This window comes from Mus caroli, unplaced genomic scaffold, assembly GCF_978045245.1.
Source record: "Mus caroli unplaced genomic scaffold, Mus_caroli_1 scaffold_17, whole genome shotgun sequence".
NCBI classification, from domain to species: Eukaryota; Metazoa; Chordata; class Mammalia; order Rodentia; family Muridae; genus Mus; species Mus caroli.
In genome coordinates, this window is record NW_028227272.1 from 35190502 (window position 1) to 35210039 (window position 19538).

Genomic DNA, 19538 nt, shown 5'->3' on the forward strand with positions numbered 1-19538 from the left:
CCCTCCTTCTCCCTTTCGAGGCTCCCCTCCCCCCGCGCTCCAGCTCGACGCTGCAGACCAATGAGATGGCACTTTATAGGTGCCCTCCCTCCGCTTTCTTCTTCTCCCCGCCTCAAAGAGGGAGGGGAGGCTCTGACTGGCCAGATGTCCTCGGAAGCCCCCTTCCCTTCACCAATCACCGAGAAAGGTACACGCCCAGCGGAGTTGCCCAGCCAATGAGGAAACGGGCGCGGCGCCCAGCCGTGCAGTTCCTCCCGCGACTCGGGAGTTTCGCCGTCCTTAACTCTTGAGGCTTTTCCCTGAGGGCCAACAGCTCTGATTGGCCACTGTCGCTATTGTCGACTCTTCTCTCTAGCCAGCCACTGAACAAGGCGAACCCTCTTCCCTTCTGTTCGGCTACCTTCGGCATTCCTCGTTCCGGGGCGTGGTCTCCCAGCGGCGTCTCCTCATTGGTTATCCAGGCCGCTCGGCTTTTTCCGGCAGGAGCTGCAAGCAAGCGACGTCTCTGATTGGTTCCGGCTTGGGTTTCGGCTCCACAGCCGAAGCTGGCGGGCGCGGGCTCGGCGAGCGATTCCCAGACGCCTGTAACGCGGGCGGCGGGGCGCTGGGCGGTGTAAGGGCTGGGTGGGGGAGGAAGGAGGCGGAGGAAGAGTAGGAAGGGGGAGGGGGAGTGGGGAAGGGCTAGGCGGCTGCGCAGACGGCGCGCCTCGCACAGAGCAGCCCCCGACCCGGCCGAATGCGGGCTTGTGTCGCCGCCGTCGCCGCCGCCTGGGCCGAGTGACAAAGGAAGGAAGGCAGCAAGGAGGAGCCGGCCTTGCAGCCGCTGACAGGGCTTCGGGCTCCGGGCACAGCGCGGACACTTCCCGAGCAGCCGCTGAGCAAAGGCGAGGGGCGGAGGCCGGCCGTGCCGGGGCCACGGACGGGGGAGGGGACCCCGAGGGACGGAAGCGGTTGCCTGGTTCCCATGTCCCCGGCGTATGGGGAGCAGTCAGGGAGCCGCTGCCTGGGGTCTGAAGGGAGCTGCCTCCGCCGCCGCTGCCGCCATGGCCGCTGGATCCAGCCACCGCCTGCAGCTGCTCCTGGCGCAATGAGGAGAGGAGCCGCCGCCACCGCCCGCCGCTGACTCGCGACTGCGCTGCCCTCCGGTTCACCCGGCCGCCGCCGCCGTCAGACCGCCGGATCCCGCTGCTGCCGGAGCCGCAGCGTTTGCCGTCGCATCTCCGAGCCATCTCCTCCCTCCTTCCCATCCCCCTTCTCTTCAAGCGTGAGGCTCGTGATCCTTCCGCCGCTTCCCTTCTTCATTGACTCGGAAAAAAATCCCCGAGGAAAATATAATACTCAGAGTACTTATTTTCAATCAAGTATTTGCCCTCGTTCACGTGATATATATATATTTTTAAGGATTCCACTCCACCCTTTTTCTCCTCTTCCAGGAAAGGGAGGTGAAAGAATTGTATTTTTTCTCCCAGCTCTAAATCATCTATGTGTTAAATATCCGTACCGATCTGTCTTGAAGAAATACATAGCTCCTTTTTTTTTTTTTCTTCTTAAATAGCTATACAAAAGGAGTGAAAAGCCAAGAGAACGAAGTCTTTCTTTCTCTTTCTTGCGGGAGAACTTAATGCTGCATTTATCATTAACCTAGCACCCTAACATAAAACAAAAGGAAGAAAAGGATTAAGGAAGGAAAAGGTGATTCAAGAAGAGCCATCATGTCGGGGCGACCGAGAACCACCTCCTTTGCGGAGAGCTGCAAGCCAGTGCAGCAGCCTTCAGCTTTTGGGAGCATGAAAGTTAGCAGTGAGTATCGATTTTATTTTACACCCTTCCTCCACCTCACCATTTAGATAAGAAACCTCGAAATACCAGGATCTTCCACTAACAGACCTGATAGAACAGTCAGTGGTCGTGGAAAAGGGCAAAACCAGCCTTGAGTCAAGATGAGGCAGCTCCTTTTCCTCCTCCCATTCCCGGACCCCCTCCCCCAGCCTCATTAACCTTGAATTGAGAGAATATTAGTTTTATTGGGCTGATTGGATTTGAAACTTCTTTTCTTACGTTCTCCGTGCTGCTGGTAGTCTTTTCAAGTGCTCCAGTGCCTCCGGGTTAAGCGATGGAAGAAGCGTTCGCTTGCCCATCCCTGTGAATAAAGAAGAGGAGGACAACGCTTGATTAATAAACCATGATGTACATTTGCCGAGTCCTCGTCTTCTGGAATGAGGGAGTTTATTTTAGTTAGCTCAGGTTATCAGGGTTCTGTATTCAAAATAGAGATATTAAATGCCCCAGCCTCCTAGTATTTCCTATTTGCCCGTGTGACTACACAAAGTATTTTTGAATCTGGGGATGAACTTGCTTGGTAACCCACATCGCCGTTGGAGGCAAGCTAGCATCCAGCCCTCACTCGTCTAGGGGCTGGTGGAAGCTGATAAATATCCCGCAGCAGTTGCATCTCGAAGTGCATTGTTTTCAAGTGGTTTAATGTGTTATCTCTTAACCTTCCTGTTTTGACATTTCCAATCTGCCACCATATAATTTGTTTAATCAAAAGGTAACTTGGGAGGAGATTTAACTTTTGATTGAGGTTGTATTGTCATTTTGCCACATACTGAGTTAAGTGTTGTCACTGACTTGTCATTTAAGTTTAATTTTGAGGTGGCATTGCATTCATTACTTGTTATTTATTTATTTTTTTTTTAAGAGTACAAGTGGATACCCTTTTAGGATAATTTAAAATGTGTTAGTATCTGTCAGTCTTTCCCGGGGAATCTGTGCTGAAAAAAGAGTCTTGTATTCTTGAAGTGTTTGCTATACTGAGTATCCAGTGTTCAAATGTATCTATTTGTGGAGATGTTTATGTGGTATTTCATGACAGCTTATTAGAACATAGTTGCAGATTCTGGCCAAAATATCCATGTTGTTTTCCTTAGTCGATGAGAAAGAAGAGGGAGGTCACAGATAAAACTGTTTTGTTGCTGAGAGGAGCTGATGTAACTGAAGAACTAAGATTTTTAAAAAGTCAAAATGCATATGCTGTTCTGTGCAATTGACTAAGCAATTGGACCTGTTTCCTTTTAGTTGCAGGCAGGATTTCAGTTCTGTAGGCTTTTGGAACTTGTGTGAAACAGAGAAGTCCAAAGCGATGGCTGAGTGGGAGAGATTTTTGCAAGTTCACTTTTTTCTTTTCCTTCAGTGACTAGCTAATTTAGAACGCAGGGCATGTTAAGAGGGAAGCTGATTTCGCATCTTTCAGGGAAGGGTCATGCTTTCTAAGCACTTTACGGAGTCATTTGAATGGAATTTAAAAAAATGCTAGGGTAATTATCAGTTATGATGAAGTAGACTTCATGGTAACTACCGAAGAACCTTTCATGGTACTTAAATATTTGTGTGTTGTATGCTTTGGCTAGTTAAAAAACAAAAAACAAAAAAACAAAAAAACCAAAAAACTGCTCAGTCCATTTTAGACCATTTATTTATTAGGTTTATTTTAGAGATCTGTAAATGCTAGAATAAATACCAAAATTGGGGACTTTTCATATTGTTTCCAGGATTTTCTTTGAAAACAACTTATTCTTGATAGAGGTTCTTTAGGATGGAGGAGCTCTGAGAGGAATGCAGTTTAAAGTGTTTTAATTTTAAACATTAAAAAAGATTAGAGTTTAATGTTAATTATTACTATTTTTTAAAAAATAACCTTGACCTTAAGGGCACGTAGATGAAAGAGGCATTTGTTCGGTGCTGGTGTTCTAAAAGGCACATATGACATTATATATAGTCCCTGTTCCCAGAACCTCTGATATAAAGGCAGACATTCAGAAAAAGGTGAAGACAATAGCCTGATAACTATAAAACGCCAAGTGAACCATTTGTTCAGAGGGACAAAGGAAAAAGGAAGGGGTGGTGAGAAAGGAGCAGGAAGATTTCTACAGAGGTGCTTCTTAAAACAGGTGCTAGCTAAGCCCACGAGCCAATGGAGAAGCATGCTGTGCACTGGGTGGAAGGAGGCAAGCCTAGCCACAGTCTGTTCTGTATGGGAGGCGGAGGGCAAGTTGGTATACCTCAGTTCCAGGGGCCTAAATAGAACAAGGGCATGGGAGTGCAGACTGAGAGGAAAGTTAGTTAATGAAGAGCAGAGGAGGCCTGTAAAAATTTGGGTGGGGATCTAAGAGCTATCTGCACTGTGGATTGCTGAACAAGACATTCTGAGGGGATTTATAGCTGAGTGGGGAGACAGAAGCCTTTTGACTGTAGTAGACTATGTTATAGATCACAATGTAAATGTGAACATGGGATGAAAGGAAGAGATTTGAAGACTTAGGAGGGGAAAACTGGCAGGGCTTTGGATTGGAGCGAGGAGAATATTTGTGGAGTCAGGAGTTAAAAATAAAGTCTGAGGTTATTGGTCTGGAAGACTTGACCGCTGAGTTACATTGTTCATTGTAATGGGAAATTGAGAAAATGCTGAGATGAGCCGGTGGATGGATGAGTTCAGGTTTTAAAAACGACATACAGTAAGTATCCTTGAGATTGAGCAAACAGCTGTTAGTTACTGGCAGAAACTTAACTTTCTACTCTGTTAATTTCTAGTCCTCACCTAGAAGTGTCAGGTTGTATTTGAGGGCAATAACTAGCTGTTATACTTAAATTTGTTTATTGTTTTGTTTTGAGACAGTGTTTCTCTCTGTGTAGCCCTGGCTGTTCTGGTTCTCACTTGCTATGTAAACTTGCCTGGCCTTGAACTAACAGAGACTGGCTTGCTTCTGTCTCCCAAATGCTGGGATTAAAGGTGTCTTCCACCACTACTTGGCATTTTATATAGTCTTTGGGTCATTCTTAAATGTATTTTTTTTTTTTTTTTTTTTACAAGTAATTATTCTTAGGTAAAATTTGCCTGTAAAATAACACTTTTATTTTTCCCCGAGACAGGGTTTCTCTGTATAGCCCTGGCTGTCCTGGAACTCATTCTGTAGACCAGGCTGGCCTTGGAACTCAGAAATCCGCCTGCCTCTGCCTCCCGGAGTGCTGGGATTAAAGGCGTGCACCACCACTGCCAGGCTAATAATGATACTTTTAATATTTAATTAAAAATTGATTGTAACATTTTTCTGGTTGAGGCATTTATCCCAAGATAAAATCAGTATATTTTGAGTGCTTTTTACTTTATTTTTATTTTATGTGTACTAGTGTGTTACCTATATGTATGTCTGTGTGAAGGTGCTGGAAACTGGAGTTACAGACAGCTGTAAACTGTCATGTGGGTGCTAAGAATTGAACTCTGTCCTCTGGAAGAGCAGCCAGTGCTCTTAACCTCTGAGCCATCTCTCCAGCCCCTCAAATTCTTTTTCCTTGCTGTAATGAAATCAGTTTTTTTTTCACATCCAGATTTATGACGATTAAATGAATAACACCTTTTACTCAATTGAGAAACTATATGGTAATTTTGGCTAACATTTTGTCAAATGCATATGGTGAGGCTGGGCAGTGGTGGCACATGGCTTTGATCAGGATTCTGGAGGCAGAAGCACTTGGATCTCTGTAAGTTTGTGGTGAGTTCCAGGACAGCCATGGCTATACAGAGAAACTGTTTCAAAAAAAAAAGAAGGGTGAACTCTTGGAAGACAACTTGGCTAGTTGCCCAGGTACAATGCGTGTATACAAGGTATGGAAAGAGGAAAATACTATAACTTGAGTTGTTTCATCATATAAATTTTTTTTTGATTAAAATTTTTATTAGCAGCTGTGTGGAATGGCACAGGCCTTTAATCCCAGCACTGAGGAGGCAGGCTGGTCACTGAGTTCAAGGCCTGGTCTACATAGCAAGTGAGTTCCAGACCAGCCAGGACTGCATAGAGAGACCCTAATGTCAAAACAGCAACAACAAAAAAAATCATTACCGAAAATAGACCAATTTATAGTTGCATAGTATTCTGCGGTATCAAATTACACTGTCTTATAATTAAAGACTAGTTAGCAGTTTGGAGGCGCCCTAGTTTCCAAGGAAGGTTCATTTACTTGTGGTATGTAAGAAATAGTTTATTAGGAACTAGCTAATTTCTATCTTCCTTTATCTCTTTATCTTCCTTTCCTTTTTTTTTTTTTTTTTAAAGACAGGGTTTCCCTGTGTAGCTCTAGCTGTCCAGGAACTAGCTTGGAGAGACAGAAATCTGTCTTCCTCTGCCTCCCAAGGGCTGGGACTAAAGTGTGCCCTACCAAACCCATCTCACTAGCTAATTTCTTGATTTTCCTATTTAATGGAGAGAAAAAAAAGTTGTTCATGTGTGTGCGATTGAAAACCAGGGCCATGCTTTTCACTCCTATCAGCTAAACTGACTCACAGTTGTTAAAGGCTTAAGATATTTAAGCAAGCTTTGCACAGACTTTTGTTGCATACACCTTGAGGATGCTAATTATCAAGTGATAAGCACTATTTCAAAACTTTACAGGGACCTAGAGATTGAGCAGTTTACTATGGCTGTCTGGGAACTGCATTTAGAAAATGAGGTGTCTTCTATTTCCACCCCTTCAGATGAGACTTGCATCCGGTTTCATCAGTCTCTTAGACTGGACTTGAATTGCAGATGTGAGGTTTTGTTTGGGGCCGACAAATCTGGGAAAGCCCAAGTTATTAAGTACTAGCAGTATACTATGTTATGGGGAAACTATTTTTTAAAATGTTTATTCAATATATATGAGTGTTCTGTTTTCAGACACACCAGAAGAGGGAATCGGATCCCATTACAGAGGGTTGTGAGCCACCAAGTAGGTGTTGGATTTGAACTGAGGACTTCTGGAAGGCAGTCAGTGCTCTTCACCACAGAGCCATGGCTCCAGGCCCAGAAAACTTTGTGTGAGCTTTGTGCATAGAGAAGGCTAAGGAATATGCTGACCCGAGTGCCACAGTTCCTTCTTTTCTGTTTCTGTTCTTATACTTTCCATTAAAATGTTTACATTTGTTAATTTAGTGTCTGTGTATGTGCGTGTGGAGGTTGGAGGAATTAGCTCTCTCCTTCCAGTTTATGGGTGCTAAGGCTTGAACTCAGATCATCAGGTTTGGTGGCTAGGGCTTTTAGCAGCAACTGAAGCTGTCTTTGTTTTTTAGGATTTTAAAAGAAGGCTTAGGGGCTTGAGGGGCAGGGATGAGGACAGGCAGGATGTGAGGAGACAGTGTCCTCCAGTGTGAGTGGGGAGCAGAGTGCATGGGCGGGGCAGCATTAAGGCCTCCCAGGACAGGACCAACCTGATTACCCAGGCACTGCTGCACAGTGAACATAGTCACTCAGAAATGAAGTTGTTGGAACAGTTAGCCTCATCTTCTATCTGATCTTTCAGGGATGTTCTACTGGTGATAAAAAAGGAAAACCATGTGTAATTTGAAGAAGAAAAAGAGTTTCATGGTACAAGAATCTCGGTGTGGATGTTGCAATCTTGGTATCTAACTTTGGTTATATAAATGTTTTTTGATTATCACAAAACTTGCCTTTGAAACTTTTGAATGTGATGTGCAAAAATGTGTGGGTAAAAGCTCCTGTGCATAGCAGAGCAAGTGACAGTTGATGGAGGAACATTTTCTTGAAATGACCTTACAGTTAAGTTTACAGACCAGGGCAGTTGGCATGGTTCAGCAGGTGACTCAGGCACTCAGTGATGGCTTCAGTTCAATCCCAGGATGAGGAGCTGGGAATTCAAGCTGGCTACTGTGTCCAACAACTCTTAAAGGATGACCAAGCCCTTTAAAGGATACTTTAGCAATGACTCTGTGAGTTTTCCCATAGTGGTTTTGAAATTAGCTTCAGGTATGCCTATTAGTAAATACAGTGTATACTTATAGTTTCTTGAAAAGAAGTAATAGGATTTATGCCAGAACAAAAGGGAAAATAATAGGTGGCTTTCTTTTGTAATTATTTAATGTTGTCAGCACTGATTTCTTTGGGAGAGTATTGGCAGTCTGTGAATAAATCTGCTTTTGCTCTATATTTACAATATAAATATAATATCAGATTCTTTGGAATCTGACCCTTCTAGAATTGGTTAGTGATTGACAAACTAAGCCAAAAAATCAGATTAAAAACGGTGGGCAATTAATAAACTGACAAATTGGATATGTTGCTGTTAGACCTGGCATCAGGCTGACAGATCCGTAGCTTTGTGTCCTGGTTTGTAGGAATCTCAAAGCTTTTTTAAAGAGTTATTTTTTAACACTTTCTAGTCTGCTTTTTCAACTTTTACCTGCAGATCCATTTTGCTGGCCCTCATTTAAGTGATTTTATTTTATTTTATTTTATTTTATTTTACTTTTTTGTTCTGTCTTTTAAAATGTTATGAAACTAGCTGTGTAGAGAGAGTATAATTGTATGAAATCCTGGTCTATGCCAGGAGAATTGAAAAGGAGGGTATCCTAACTGTGGGTATCTTTGGTTTGAATGTCTGAGAAATTTGTCTGATCTTCACAAAGGCCAAGTGTCTCTTTGCATGTGACATTCTCTGCTTCCCCTCTTCTATAAAATCAGGTAATGTCTTTCAGTGACATCCCTGTTTCCTTCTTGGCATTTTGAAGAGACAGAGTTGAGTCAAATACATTTATCTGGTCATCTGCCTTCCAAGACCTACTTGTCAGGTGCAGCCTTAACTGGGACTGCTGTTCTTGCTAGTAGTCTTTGTCCCTTATTGATTAGTATAATTTTAGTTGATCTTTAAAATAGCATGAGAGCAAGCCCTGTGATCCCAGCTGCTCAGAGACTGAAGGCAGGATAGCAAGTCCAAGGGCTGCTTGGGCAGCTGACATTCTGTCAGTACATAAAGAGCGCTGGGGATAACACTCAGCAGTGGGGTGTTTGTCTACCATGTGTGAGACCATGGTTCATTCTCCAGGACGAGGAGAAGTAAATTCAAATTGACATTGGATATTGTTTCTGCCTTCTCATAGTAGAGATCACTGTCGTGTCCATCTACCTTTTGCTATAATATAACTAAACTATTATTTTTAGTCAAACTATTAAATCATTCCCACTGTCTAGACATTGAACAGTAGCCAGAGCTGAAACAAGTTGTGAAAATGCCCACACTTCCTTTTGAGAAGAGCTGTATTGGAATATAACTCATATATCATAATGTTTATCCACTGAATATTTAGTTGTTATTAGTATTTTCATAGAGTTGTGTGGCCATCAGCATGACTTAATTTTAGGGTATTTTTCTCAACACCCTCCTCCACACACACAAAGAATCCTTGGGTCCATTACTAGTCTCTTTTTATCATCTATTGCTAGCTATAGGTAATCATTACTCTGTGTATCTCTAGTCTAGATTTTATATACATGGATCTATAGTATGGTCTTTTCTCCCCCTCTCTTACTTCTTTGTTTTAGTTTTTGAACCAGGGTCTCACTGTCTATTCCTTGCTGTCTTGGAACCTTCGTGTAGACTAGGTTGGCCTCAAACTCGACGTCTACCTGTCTCTGTCCTCTTGAGTGGGATTACAGACATGCACCACTATGTCTGTCCTGGCTTTTTGTGACAGGGTCACACTCTGAAATCTAGGGTGTGCTGGAACTTGGGATCTTCATGCCTTTGCTTCCCCAGTGTCTGACAGGCTGAAATTGCAGATGTGCTGTGTTACCACATCTGTCACTGCCTTTCCTTTATGACTAGCTTCTTTTCCTTGACACATCTTACAGTCTTCCATGCTAACGCATGTACGATAAAAAAGGCCTCCTTCCTTTATATTGCTGGGTAATTCATTAAATGGAAGGGTCATGTGCATCAGTCCATTAGCATTTAGGATTTCTGGTTTTTGGCCACACGACTAATAACTGCTTTGGACATTCATGCTCAAGTTTTGATGTGGATGTATTTTAAGTCTTCTGTGTATGTACCTAGAAATGGAACTGCTGGATCATATGGTAACTTGTTGATCATTTTAAAGAACAATGAAGCCTTTTCTGAATTCACAGCCAAGTTTCTTTCCGATATTTTGTTCTTAAATATCTTTATTGTTACTATTTCTTTTTCTTGTACTGTCTGTAGTGATACAGGCTTGGCCTTTCTCCACAGATGTATCAGTTTCTCAGGCTCTACTTGCTGTAACTCCTTCTCCCACAGCATCCTTTTTTATAGAGCCCTAATTTGACTGCTGGTACCTGAGCTGGTGGGTCTCCAGGACCTTTTGAGCAGCTGACTTCATTTTCCTGTTCCTTGGGTCACGTGTTTGTGTATCACTGCAGAGTTATTATCTAATATTATCTTGTGACATCAACCAATAGTGCTCAAAGCTATGATTTGTAAATATATCTGGAAATATTCTTAGTTGATATGTATTTATTTATTTAATTCCTTTATTTATTTTTGAGGCAGAATCTCACTGTGTAGCACAGGCTAGCCTTAAATTTGCTATTCTCCTGTGTCAGTTTCCTGAATAGGGGTTGGGTATGTGCCACTATACTTCTGTCAGGGATTTTTCTGTATTTGTTCCAAAGGGAAATAGGAAAGGGACATTTTTTTTTTTTTTTTTTTTGGCAAATATCTTCACCTCCTCTGCATGAGATACAGGTTTTTGGACATTTCTTATTAAGATTTTATGATCTGTTGATGACTGAGAATTCTGCCAACTTCTAAGTGTATGTATACCAACTATACATTCTGGGACTAGGGAAGTAACTATAGGATGAGTTCAGAGATGCAGTGGACCTAATAAGCCAAAAATATTAATCACCTGACATCCATAAGCCCCTGCTTTAACTGAAGGTCTGCAGTGTTTCTTGGGGTCTCCTGGAATCAGTCCCAATTCAGAACCAGTATCCAGTAGATCCTGGAAGGTCTGATTAGTTCTCCCCTCCCCCAACCCCCCAAATAAACAGTTACTCTTATAAAGAGGCATATGTCCCTTTGGGGAAGGAGTAGAGAAAGGCTAACAGTAAAACTTTAAGATATTTATTTTAATCAGTGTTCTTTTGTTGTGAAGAGACATCATGACCACAACAGCTCATAGAACAGAGAGCACTTAATTGGAACTAGCTTATAGTTTCAGTTTAGTCTGTTATCATCATGGATGCACCACTATGTCTGTCCTGGCTTTTTGTGACAGGGTCACACTCTGAAATCCAGGGTGTGCTGGAACTTGGGATCTTTATGCCTTTGCTTCTCCAGTGTCTGACAGGCTGAGAGCATGCAGGTAGACTCAAAGGTAGAGAAGAAAGTAGCTAAGAGTTCTACATCTGGATCCACAGACAGGAGGAAGAAGAGAGTGAATGGGCCTGGCCTGGCTTGGGTTTTTAAAACCTCAAGCCCCACTATCAGACCCACTTCCACTGAGAAGGACACACCTACTCCAGTGAGGCCACACCTCCTAATGCTTCTCAAACAGTGCCCCTACCTGATGACTAAGCATTCAAATACATGAGCCACGAGGGGGCCATTTTTTTTTTTAAAGCTACCACAGTATTTTATCAAGGTCTTTCCTCAGGAGAACCTGGCCATCTCGTCTTCATTCAAGGAGTTCTGGGTCTACAGACTGGCTCAAGTCTGAAAATGGGTTCATGGGCCAAGACTCCCATAGCTGAGAAACAATGTAGCCTTTCTTTAATTTGTTTGAGAAATTTTCTGAGTAAACTGATAAAACAGGAATCCAGTAGGCATCTTATCTGTTTCATGCCTAGAAACACCAGGATGGATTAGCCAGTACTAAAGGTCCAAATGAGTCATTCCACCATAAAACTCATTTTGCCTGTGCTGACGTTTACAGGTCAGGCCATTTGACATTGCTTTGTCTATTTTACTTATTGCTATAGCTGTGATCACTTTGCCTTTGGCGATTCAGTTCTGCCACTGGCCCCTGCTTCTTTGGAGCCCAGTTAACCCATTGCATTTAATTTGTCCAACTGAGCAGGAGCATCTCCAGCCCTAAGGTCTGGCACAGGGAAAAGGACAACAGCAAAGCTCTTCAAATGGTGCCCTGGTGCTCTTTCACCATTGCATCTTAGAGGATGTCTTAGTCAGGGTTTCTGTTCCTGCACAAACATCATGACCAAGAAGCAGGTTGGGGAGGAAAGGGTTTATTCGGCTTACACTTCCATACTGCTGTTCATCACCAAGGAATTCAGGACTGGAACTCAAGCAGGTCAGGAAGCAGGAGCTGATGCAGAGGCCATGGAGGGATGTTCCTTACTGGCTTGCTTCCCCTGGCTTGCTCAGCTTTCTTATAGAACCCAGGACTACCAGCCCAGGGATGGCACCACCTACAAGGGGCCCTGCCACCCTTGATCACTAATTGAGAAAATGCCCCACAGCTGGATCTCATGGAGGCATTTCCTCAAGGGAGGCTCCTTTCTCTGTGATAACTCCAGCCTGTGACAAGTTGACACACAAAACCAGTACATAGGATTAGTGAGAGGCCTGTCTCGTGGACCTTCCTGTTGTGGAGGACTAGGTTTTACACAGCATACTCACTGAGCATTGCAGTTTTTCTGAGCCTTAACAATCCCTTCATCAGCTAAACAAAGTGATACCAGGCACCTCAGCTCCTTTTTAGTAGGCTCTCTGACAGATACTCAAGCCAATTCAAGCAAATTTCAGTCACCTTTTTAAGTTGTGTAAGCTTCTGTATTAAACCTAGACTCTCCACTCAGAGCCCCTATCAATAAACTCGCATGATTCAGCTTTATGTTCTTTTCCTCATTGTCCCACTAAAAATCCATTCCCACACAGATTCCCCAGACTTCTGACTGTATGAATTAGAAAACTCATTAAAGTATTTAGTAGTGTAGTACCTTTCCTCACAGACTACACTTCCTATCTCTGCTCTAGGAGCCTGTTTTATTAAGTTTGGTTATAGGTGTAGAGACAACTATTGGGAGACCCTGAGGGACATCAGTATTATGGTCTTGCCTGGCATCACCTTCAGAGAAAGTCACTACTAGTTTAGCAGACAATGAAGGATTAATTTACTTAGATGTGAAAAAGACAGTATTTCAGGCAGTGCCATTGCGAGTACACTTCCTCAGGTGAGATAAACCCTTGAGAATCTGAGGTTTAAAAGTTCTTGGCTTCAGTAGGGTCTTCCCACACATCCCCAACCCAAGTTCTAGGATTCCATTCTTTGCCAATTAATGCCCTTATTAACCACTGACACCCTCTGAGCTGAGCCTTAAAAATCCCTTAATTGACAGTAAGCAATGGAGTGTCAGGCATCTCAGACTCCTTTTCAGTAGGTCTTATTTTGACAAATACTTAAGCCAGCCATTCAAACAAACTTTGGTTTGGTTCAAAGAAATTTTTGCTGTAATTCAGCTGACCTCATTCAGTTTGATTTTCCACAACTTGGGCTCTGTGGGTGCAGGAGAGAAGAGTCTCTTCCAGGGCGCATGTAGAAAACTCTAGACTTCATATGCATCTGGAGCCCATCAGTTTTTATCACTTGAGTTCATAGAAGTTGCTGAGATGCTACAACTTGCTTGTTATTTTCCTGTCACTTTATCTAGACGTGCTAGGAACAGCCTACCAGCATCATCGTTTTCCTAACATTTCCACCAGTCGTCGGACATTTTACATGCAGAGTCGTCAAAGCCACTGCCTTTCATAAGTGGTGAATCTGGGTACCCAAATGCGTTTGTTTCCTCATGATTGTAAAATAGTTCACGCCATGGGCTTTCTCCAAAGGCTTCAGTTAACTGTTGGTGTTGGCCAATTGGGAAGGCTATTTTAGATACTTAAAAGATTCATTCTTATACTTCTGTTGCTCTAGAACCACTTTTGTTTCCAGTATCTGTACTAGGCAGAGTTCTCCAGAGGATCAGAACTTAGAGAATGGATATTTTTCTATATGTAGAAAAATGGTTTTCTTTTTTAGAATGACTTACAGGCTGCAGTTGAGCTAATTCAGTGATGACTGCCAATGAACAAAGGTGCAAGATGAGAGTCACTTAGAGACACATAGACTCCAAGTGTAAGACGTGGAGGCCCTACAGGGTTCTGGCCACATAAAGTAAAAATGACAGATTAAATAAAAATATTTCAACATATAATTATGAAAATTATTATTGTTTCATACTATTCATATTAAATCTTCATTGTCTAGTTTTTCACACTTAATTACTGATTTTTGAGTAGCCACAGTGGTTATTGTAATGAGTAGTATAGGTTAAAATTTTGTTCAAGAATTAATTCAATTTGCTAATCATGTATTTTAGTTATTTTCAACTAATAAGAAAAATGTATATGGGTTATGGACACTGCAGTTATTCATGTCTCTTTTTAGTTGGGTTTTCCACTTTTTAAATTTTATATTGGCAAAGGTTAAGGGAATTTTATGTTCTTCAAAGGGTGTTTACTATTAGGGTAATATTGTCTTTCTCTATTAGCAGGACTGCCAATATGTGCTTCTTTTGTTTTGTTTTGTTATTTTATTTTATTTTTTCAGACAGGGTTTCTCTGTATAGCCCTGGCTGTCCTGGAACTCACTCTGTAGACCAGGCTGGCCTTGAACTCACAAAGATCTTCCTGCCTCTGCCTTCCAAGTGCACCATCTCCCTCTCCTGGCAATATGTTGATATTTATTGCTTTGCTTGTTAGATGTATCTGATTGCCCTGATCACAGTGAAACTATACTGGTCTAGATGATCTTCGTTATATGTTCTCTCCCTTGATCTCACAAAGACCTGTCTCAGCATTTAGACACAATACCCTTCTCCTTAGCCGTTTAGTCGTCCATTTCTTACCCAGGGTCGAGTAATTCACTTGTGTGTGATTTCTTTGACAATCCTAGTGCCTTTCATACATGCTACCATACATTCTAATCAACCTGTCCTGTTTGTTTCTAGGAGATGGTAAGCTACAGCGTGACATACAAGCATCCCATTTACCCAGGTTTCCTGCAATGTACAGAACAGCTTTCTGTATTGTATATCCATACCGAGTTGAAGGCATGTGCTGTGCCACAGTGTGATAGTGTGTCGCACTGGGATACTTGGGAACTGAACTCAGGTCTTATGGAAAGAGCAGCAAAGGCTCTTAAATACTGAGCCATCTCTTCAGTTCTTGTTATTTAAAGGAGAAAGAGAAAGAAGGAATGTTAGGCAGCGACTTCAGTTATACTGTGAGCTTCGTGTTTATTGTCTTTGAACTCTTGGGATGATGGCTAAATGAATGGAATAATCCAGCAACTAGAATACAGCTGCTAGGCTGTACAGAGTAAGCATGGAACCTTTGGAACATCGAGCACGTGCAGTATTGGAGTGGGTAAGGATAGAAGAGAGATTTAGAACAGGGAATCCTGACAAGTTTCCTTTCACCAAGAAGTTGATTCTCTAAAAGAATAGAGAATAAGTAGACAAGTACCTAAATGTGAATAATTCTTTTGTCGTTGATATATAGCTATAGTCTTTTGAGGGAGTCATGAAAACTATGGGTCTTTAGGATTTTTTTTTTTTGATAAACTTGTATTAGTCTATCACTTCTGAGTTCCCCAGAAAGAGTGAAGAATATCATTAATATTTGTTGCTAAATAATGTGGTTTCTAAATATGTGTAAACTGTGACTGTTTATATTTGAGTATGCAAGGTAGTTTTGATTAATCAGCACAGTGTATTTCTGTGAGTATTTGTGTGCATTGTGAGGTACTCTCTGATGTACAGTCCTGGAACATGGGTAAGACTTGTTTTCTTTGTGAATAGGAAATAAACTTCTTTTGAATCAAGGGGTTACTAAAGAACTAGGCATTAGGGGTCACTTTACACTTTTTTTTTTTTTTTTTTTTTTGGTTTTTCGAGACAGGGTTTCTCTGTGTAGCCCTGGCTGTCCTGGCACTCACTTTGTAGACCAGGCTGGCCTCGAACTCAGAAATCCGCCTGCCTCTGCCTCCAGAGTGCTGGGATTAAAGGCGTGCGCCATCATGCCCGGCTCACTTTACACTTTTGAGAACTTGAAAATCATATACAAGAATTCATGAGTTCTCAAAAAAAACGAGGAATGGCCGTGCACCTTGGAAAAAATGTCCTAGTTTTTAATTTTTTTTTTGCTCTACATTAAGGATGATAAGAACTTATTACAAAAGAAAATGGGGCTGAGTAGGTCAACTTGTTCAGTCCTTAGCAGAGTGGTCCCCAGTAGGACAGTCACCAGCTGCACTGCTTTCGAGATGGTCTCAGGGTAAATGGCAGACCTGGTTCACTTTCAGAGTTAATTTAGAGGTGAAAGAATGTTTGATAATGTAGTTGTGCATTATGTGTGATTTAAGCCACAACATTTTTGTTGTTACATGCTTGTCACATATTTTAGAAAGCCCGTGCATGTTCTAAAGTGTAGGAGAAGAAATGAAGCTGCTGATGTGGATGGGTGGGATAGAAACAAAAATGATTTGGTTGTGATGGCAGTGAGTCAGTCTCCCCTGGATATAGGTGATGGCCGATGTGAGCAGTACAATTCAGACTTCACTTGTAGAGTGCCTACTGTTTAACAAACACTGTCATTCTAAGTCCAAAACACTTGAGACGTTATTGTCAGTATTTAATAGATGAGGAACCAAGGTAACTTTAATTGGTATATTCAGATTCTTTACTTGATGTTTTAATTGCTGTATTCAGAATCTTAGAGCTAGTAGAGAGTAAGGCCAGTGCTGTGTTGCATCTAGCCTCTCCAGGCTTTGTGTATCTATTGTGTCACTATATAACACTAAGGAAATTAATTTTATCTTTACCACAGTCTTAGAAGACACGTGATTTATAAAAGAGGAAACTAAGGCTCAGTGGACCTCACGTTTAGCGAGATCCACAGCCACACACTGAAACTGTTATCTTAAAGTGAGGAAGGAGGTTGGGAAACTAGTCATGATGCAGAGATGGTGGTGGGTTCATAATTACTGTGGATCCTAGATTTTAACTTTTCCATCTTACTATATCACCATTTGATTGCTATTAACTGCCAACTCTTGGGGTTACCCCTGAGAAGCAGCAGCTCCGTAGCCGTGTAAGGAAGACCACTCGCTCCTCCACTTAACAAAGGACGAGAAGCGACGGACTCGGCAGGCAGGTCCTGTATCAGTCCCTGTACAGATGAGCTCCATGTGCCATAGGGAAGATTGCAGAGCATGTTATAAACCACACTGCTTTTTTGAATAAGGTTTGATACTATCTTTAGGTATCTATATTAGTTTCTTTAGAATCAATATTTGACTATGTAAGATCATTCCGGGCTCCACTCTGATAAAATACAGTAGACTTCTGTTGTTTTCTTGAGGAAAAAAAAATGTCCACATTTTCTTCTGCAAGTGATGGAATCCACCTCTACTATGCTTTAGAGGACTTTAAGGAAGGTGCCCTTCCTTCTTAGGGACCTGGCATTTTTTAAGTATTAGTTGTAATCAGCAGATATTGGGCAGGAGGCACCTTTGTATTTTGTGTGGATCAAATATTTGTATAGACATTCTTTTAGACTGCATTGTTTTTGAAAACTATTTTTAGTTTGGTGTGTATATAGTGGCCGTGTGGTGTGTATTAACTGACTAAGATGACTGAATATGATAGAAACATCAGGTTAGTCTGGAGTATAGCATCTTTGCCCCACACTGGGATGTCTAATGTATTTGTAGGAGCAGTTGCTCTAAGATAGCCTTCAAAAATATAGGTAACTAACCATTTTGGCTCATTGAGAATCAGTAAGGTTATTAATTAAGAATTAAGCAGAATGTTTCATTTCCCCCCATTCAGTTTTAGCCTCAGTTTTGCAGAAGGCTGCTGAGAAGTCTTTTCTCCATGCTGGAAGCTGTCTTCTCTGAGACAGCTGACGTCATCCAGAGCTCTAGGAACTGCAGACAGCATTGACTACTTGTGGCTGAGAGGTTTTTATAGGAGACCTTTGAGTAAGCTACTTTGTCCTTGCCAGGACATTTTTAAAGGATCAGCCAGCAGCTCCAAACTATATTAAGTAGAGGGAGCATTTGGAAGAAGGAAGGAATCACGGGCTCCTTTCTGTTTCCACCTCTGTCTCCCCTCACCCAACTTGGGTCTTTATGGGTGCTGAATTCAGCTTCCCATAGAATAATTTTCTTCGGGCTTTTTTGTTAACTTGATACTTGTAAATAGACACTGAATATTCCCCACTTATATAAGACTGTAGATGATATTTTTATGAACCAGCATGCCTTCATCACCAGTTTCTGAAATTTGTTACATACGCTTAAGACAATGAACAGATACAATGGCAGCACCATAATTCTACCTTTTCAATATTAAAAAGGAAGTTCTGTAATCTTCAAGAGTCAAGAGGTGCCATGATGACCTTGTGGAGGTTACGTGACCGTTTGAGGGGATTGGTTCCTTCCCAGCTTGTAGGTCCCTGGGATTGAGCTCAGGTTGTCTGGCTTGGACGGAAGCAGCTTTTCCCACTGAGCCACTCTGGTCCTTCATTTGGCCTGCCTTAGTGTTGCGTGCCTTTAGTCCCTGCACTCAGAGGCAGAGGCAGAGAGAGGCTGAGAGGGAGGCAGGCAGAGGCAGGAGAATCTCAAGAGTTCATTAGTGGTTGTACCGTTTCTGCTCACCACACATTCTTGCACGAACCTGTTAATTTTATGAGTTTCCTTGTTCTTGATGTTTTATATAAAGGTAATTGTACACTGTGTGACTCTGGGGCCTTTTGTGTTTGGCCTCTTTCACTCAGTATATTTTTAGGGTTCATTTTTGTTTCTACCATGTTTCATTTTAATGGCTACTGTGTGCCCTGTGTGCCGTTTGTGTGTGTGTATGTGTGTGTGTGTTTCCATATCCCTTATTTATTTATTCAGTTACTTCTTTTTTGGGGGTCTGAATATTCTGTATAGAGTTCCTCTGAACCTATGCGTAGAAGATTTTGGTTGAGCGACAGATATTTCTTTAGGATATATCCCCAGTAATATTGCTTGGTTATGTGGCATTTCAGTATTTAATACACCGCGGGATAGTCAATATGTTTTTCATAGGGCTTGTACCATTTGACATTACCACCAGCAATTGGGTTCCAGTTTTTCTCCATCCTCTAATACTTATTTTCTATTAAGATTTATTTTCCTTTTGTTTATGTGTACGAGTACCTGTGCATGTGAGTGTAGGTACCTGTGGAGGTCAGAAGAAGGGATTGGTGGATTTCAGCCACTCATGTGGGTGTTGAGAACCAAACTGGTTTATTGCAAACAGCAAACATTGCTTTTCATTGCTTTTTGATCATGGCTGTTTATTCTAGTAGTGAAATGGCACAGCACTTCCACCCATTTGTTCTGTGGCTGTTTGCTTTTCTCTTTTGGAGAAGTGTGTATGAAAATCCTTTGCCTTGAATTTGCTATTGAATTGCATGGGAACTGTGGAATAGTTTACCCTGATTTTTATTATGAAGGTATTTTACCTTGACTGTAGGTACATTTAAAAATTCACTTTCTGTGCTTTGCCTTTTCAATCCCTTGATAGTGCCCTGTGATGCCCAGAAGTTAAATTTTGATTAAGTTGGATGTATCCAATATTTTCTTCTCTGCTTGTGCTTTTGTATAAAAATGCAATGCCAACTTCAAATGTTTGTTTTCC

The 19538-nt window shown here is 41.9% G+C and overlaps 1 protein-coding gene across 2 annotated transcripts in view; it reads left to right on the plus strand.

Annotated features, from left to right (window-relative positions):
- The first annotated feature begins 713 nt into the window (after positions 1–713).
- Positions 714–19538, plus strand: part of Gsk3b (glycogen synthase kinase 3 beta) — a 151816-nt gene continuing 132991 nt past the window's right edge. For both annotated transcript variants that reach the window (XM_029470640.2, XM_021184609.3), the window contains exon 1: positions 714–1800. In XM_029470640.2, the coding sequence (XP_029326500.1) occupies positions 1713–1800 (88 nt within the window). In that variant the 5' untranslated portion in view covers positions 714–1712. The remainder of the gene's footprint in view (positions 1801–19538) is intronic.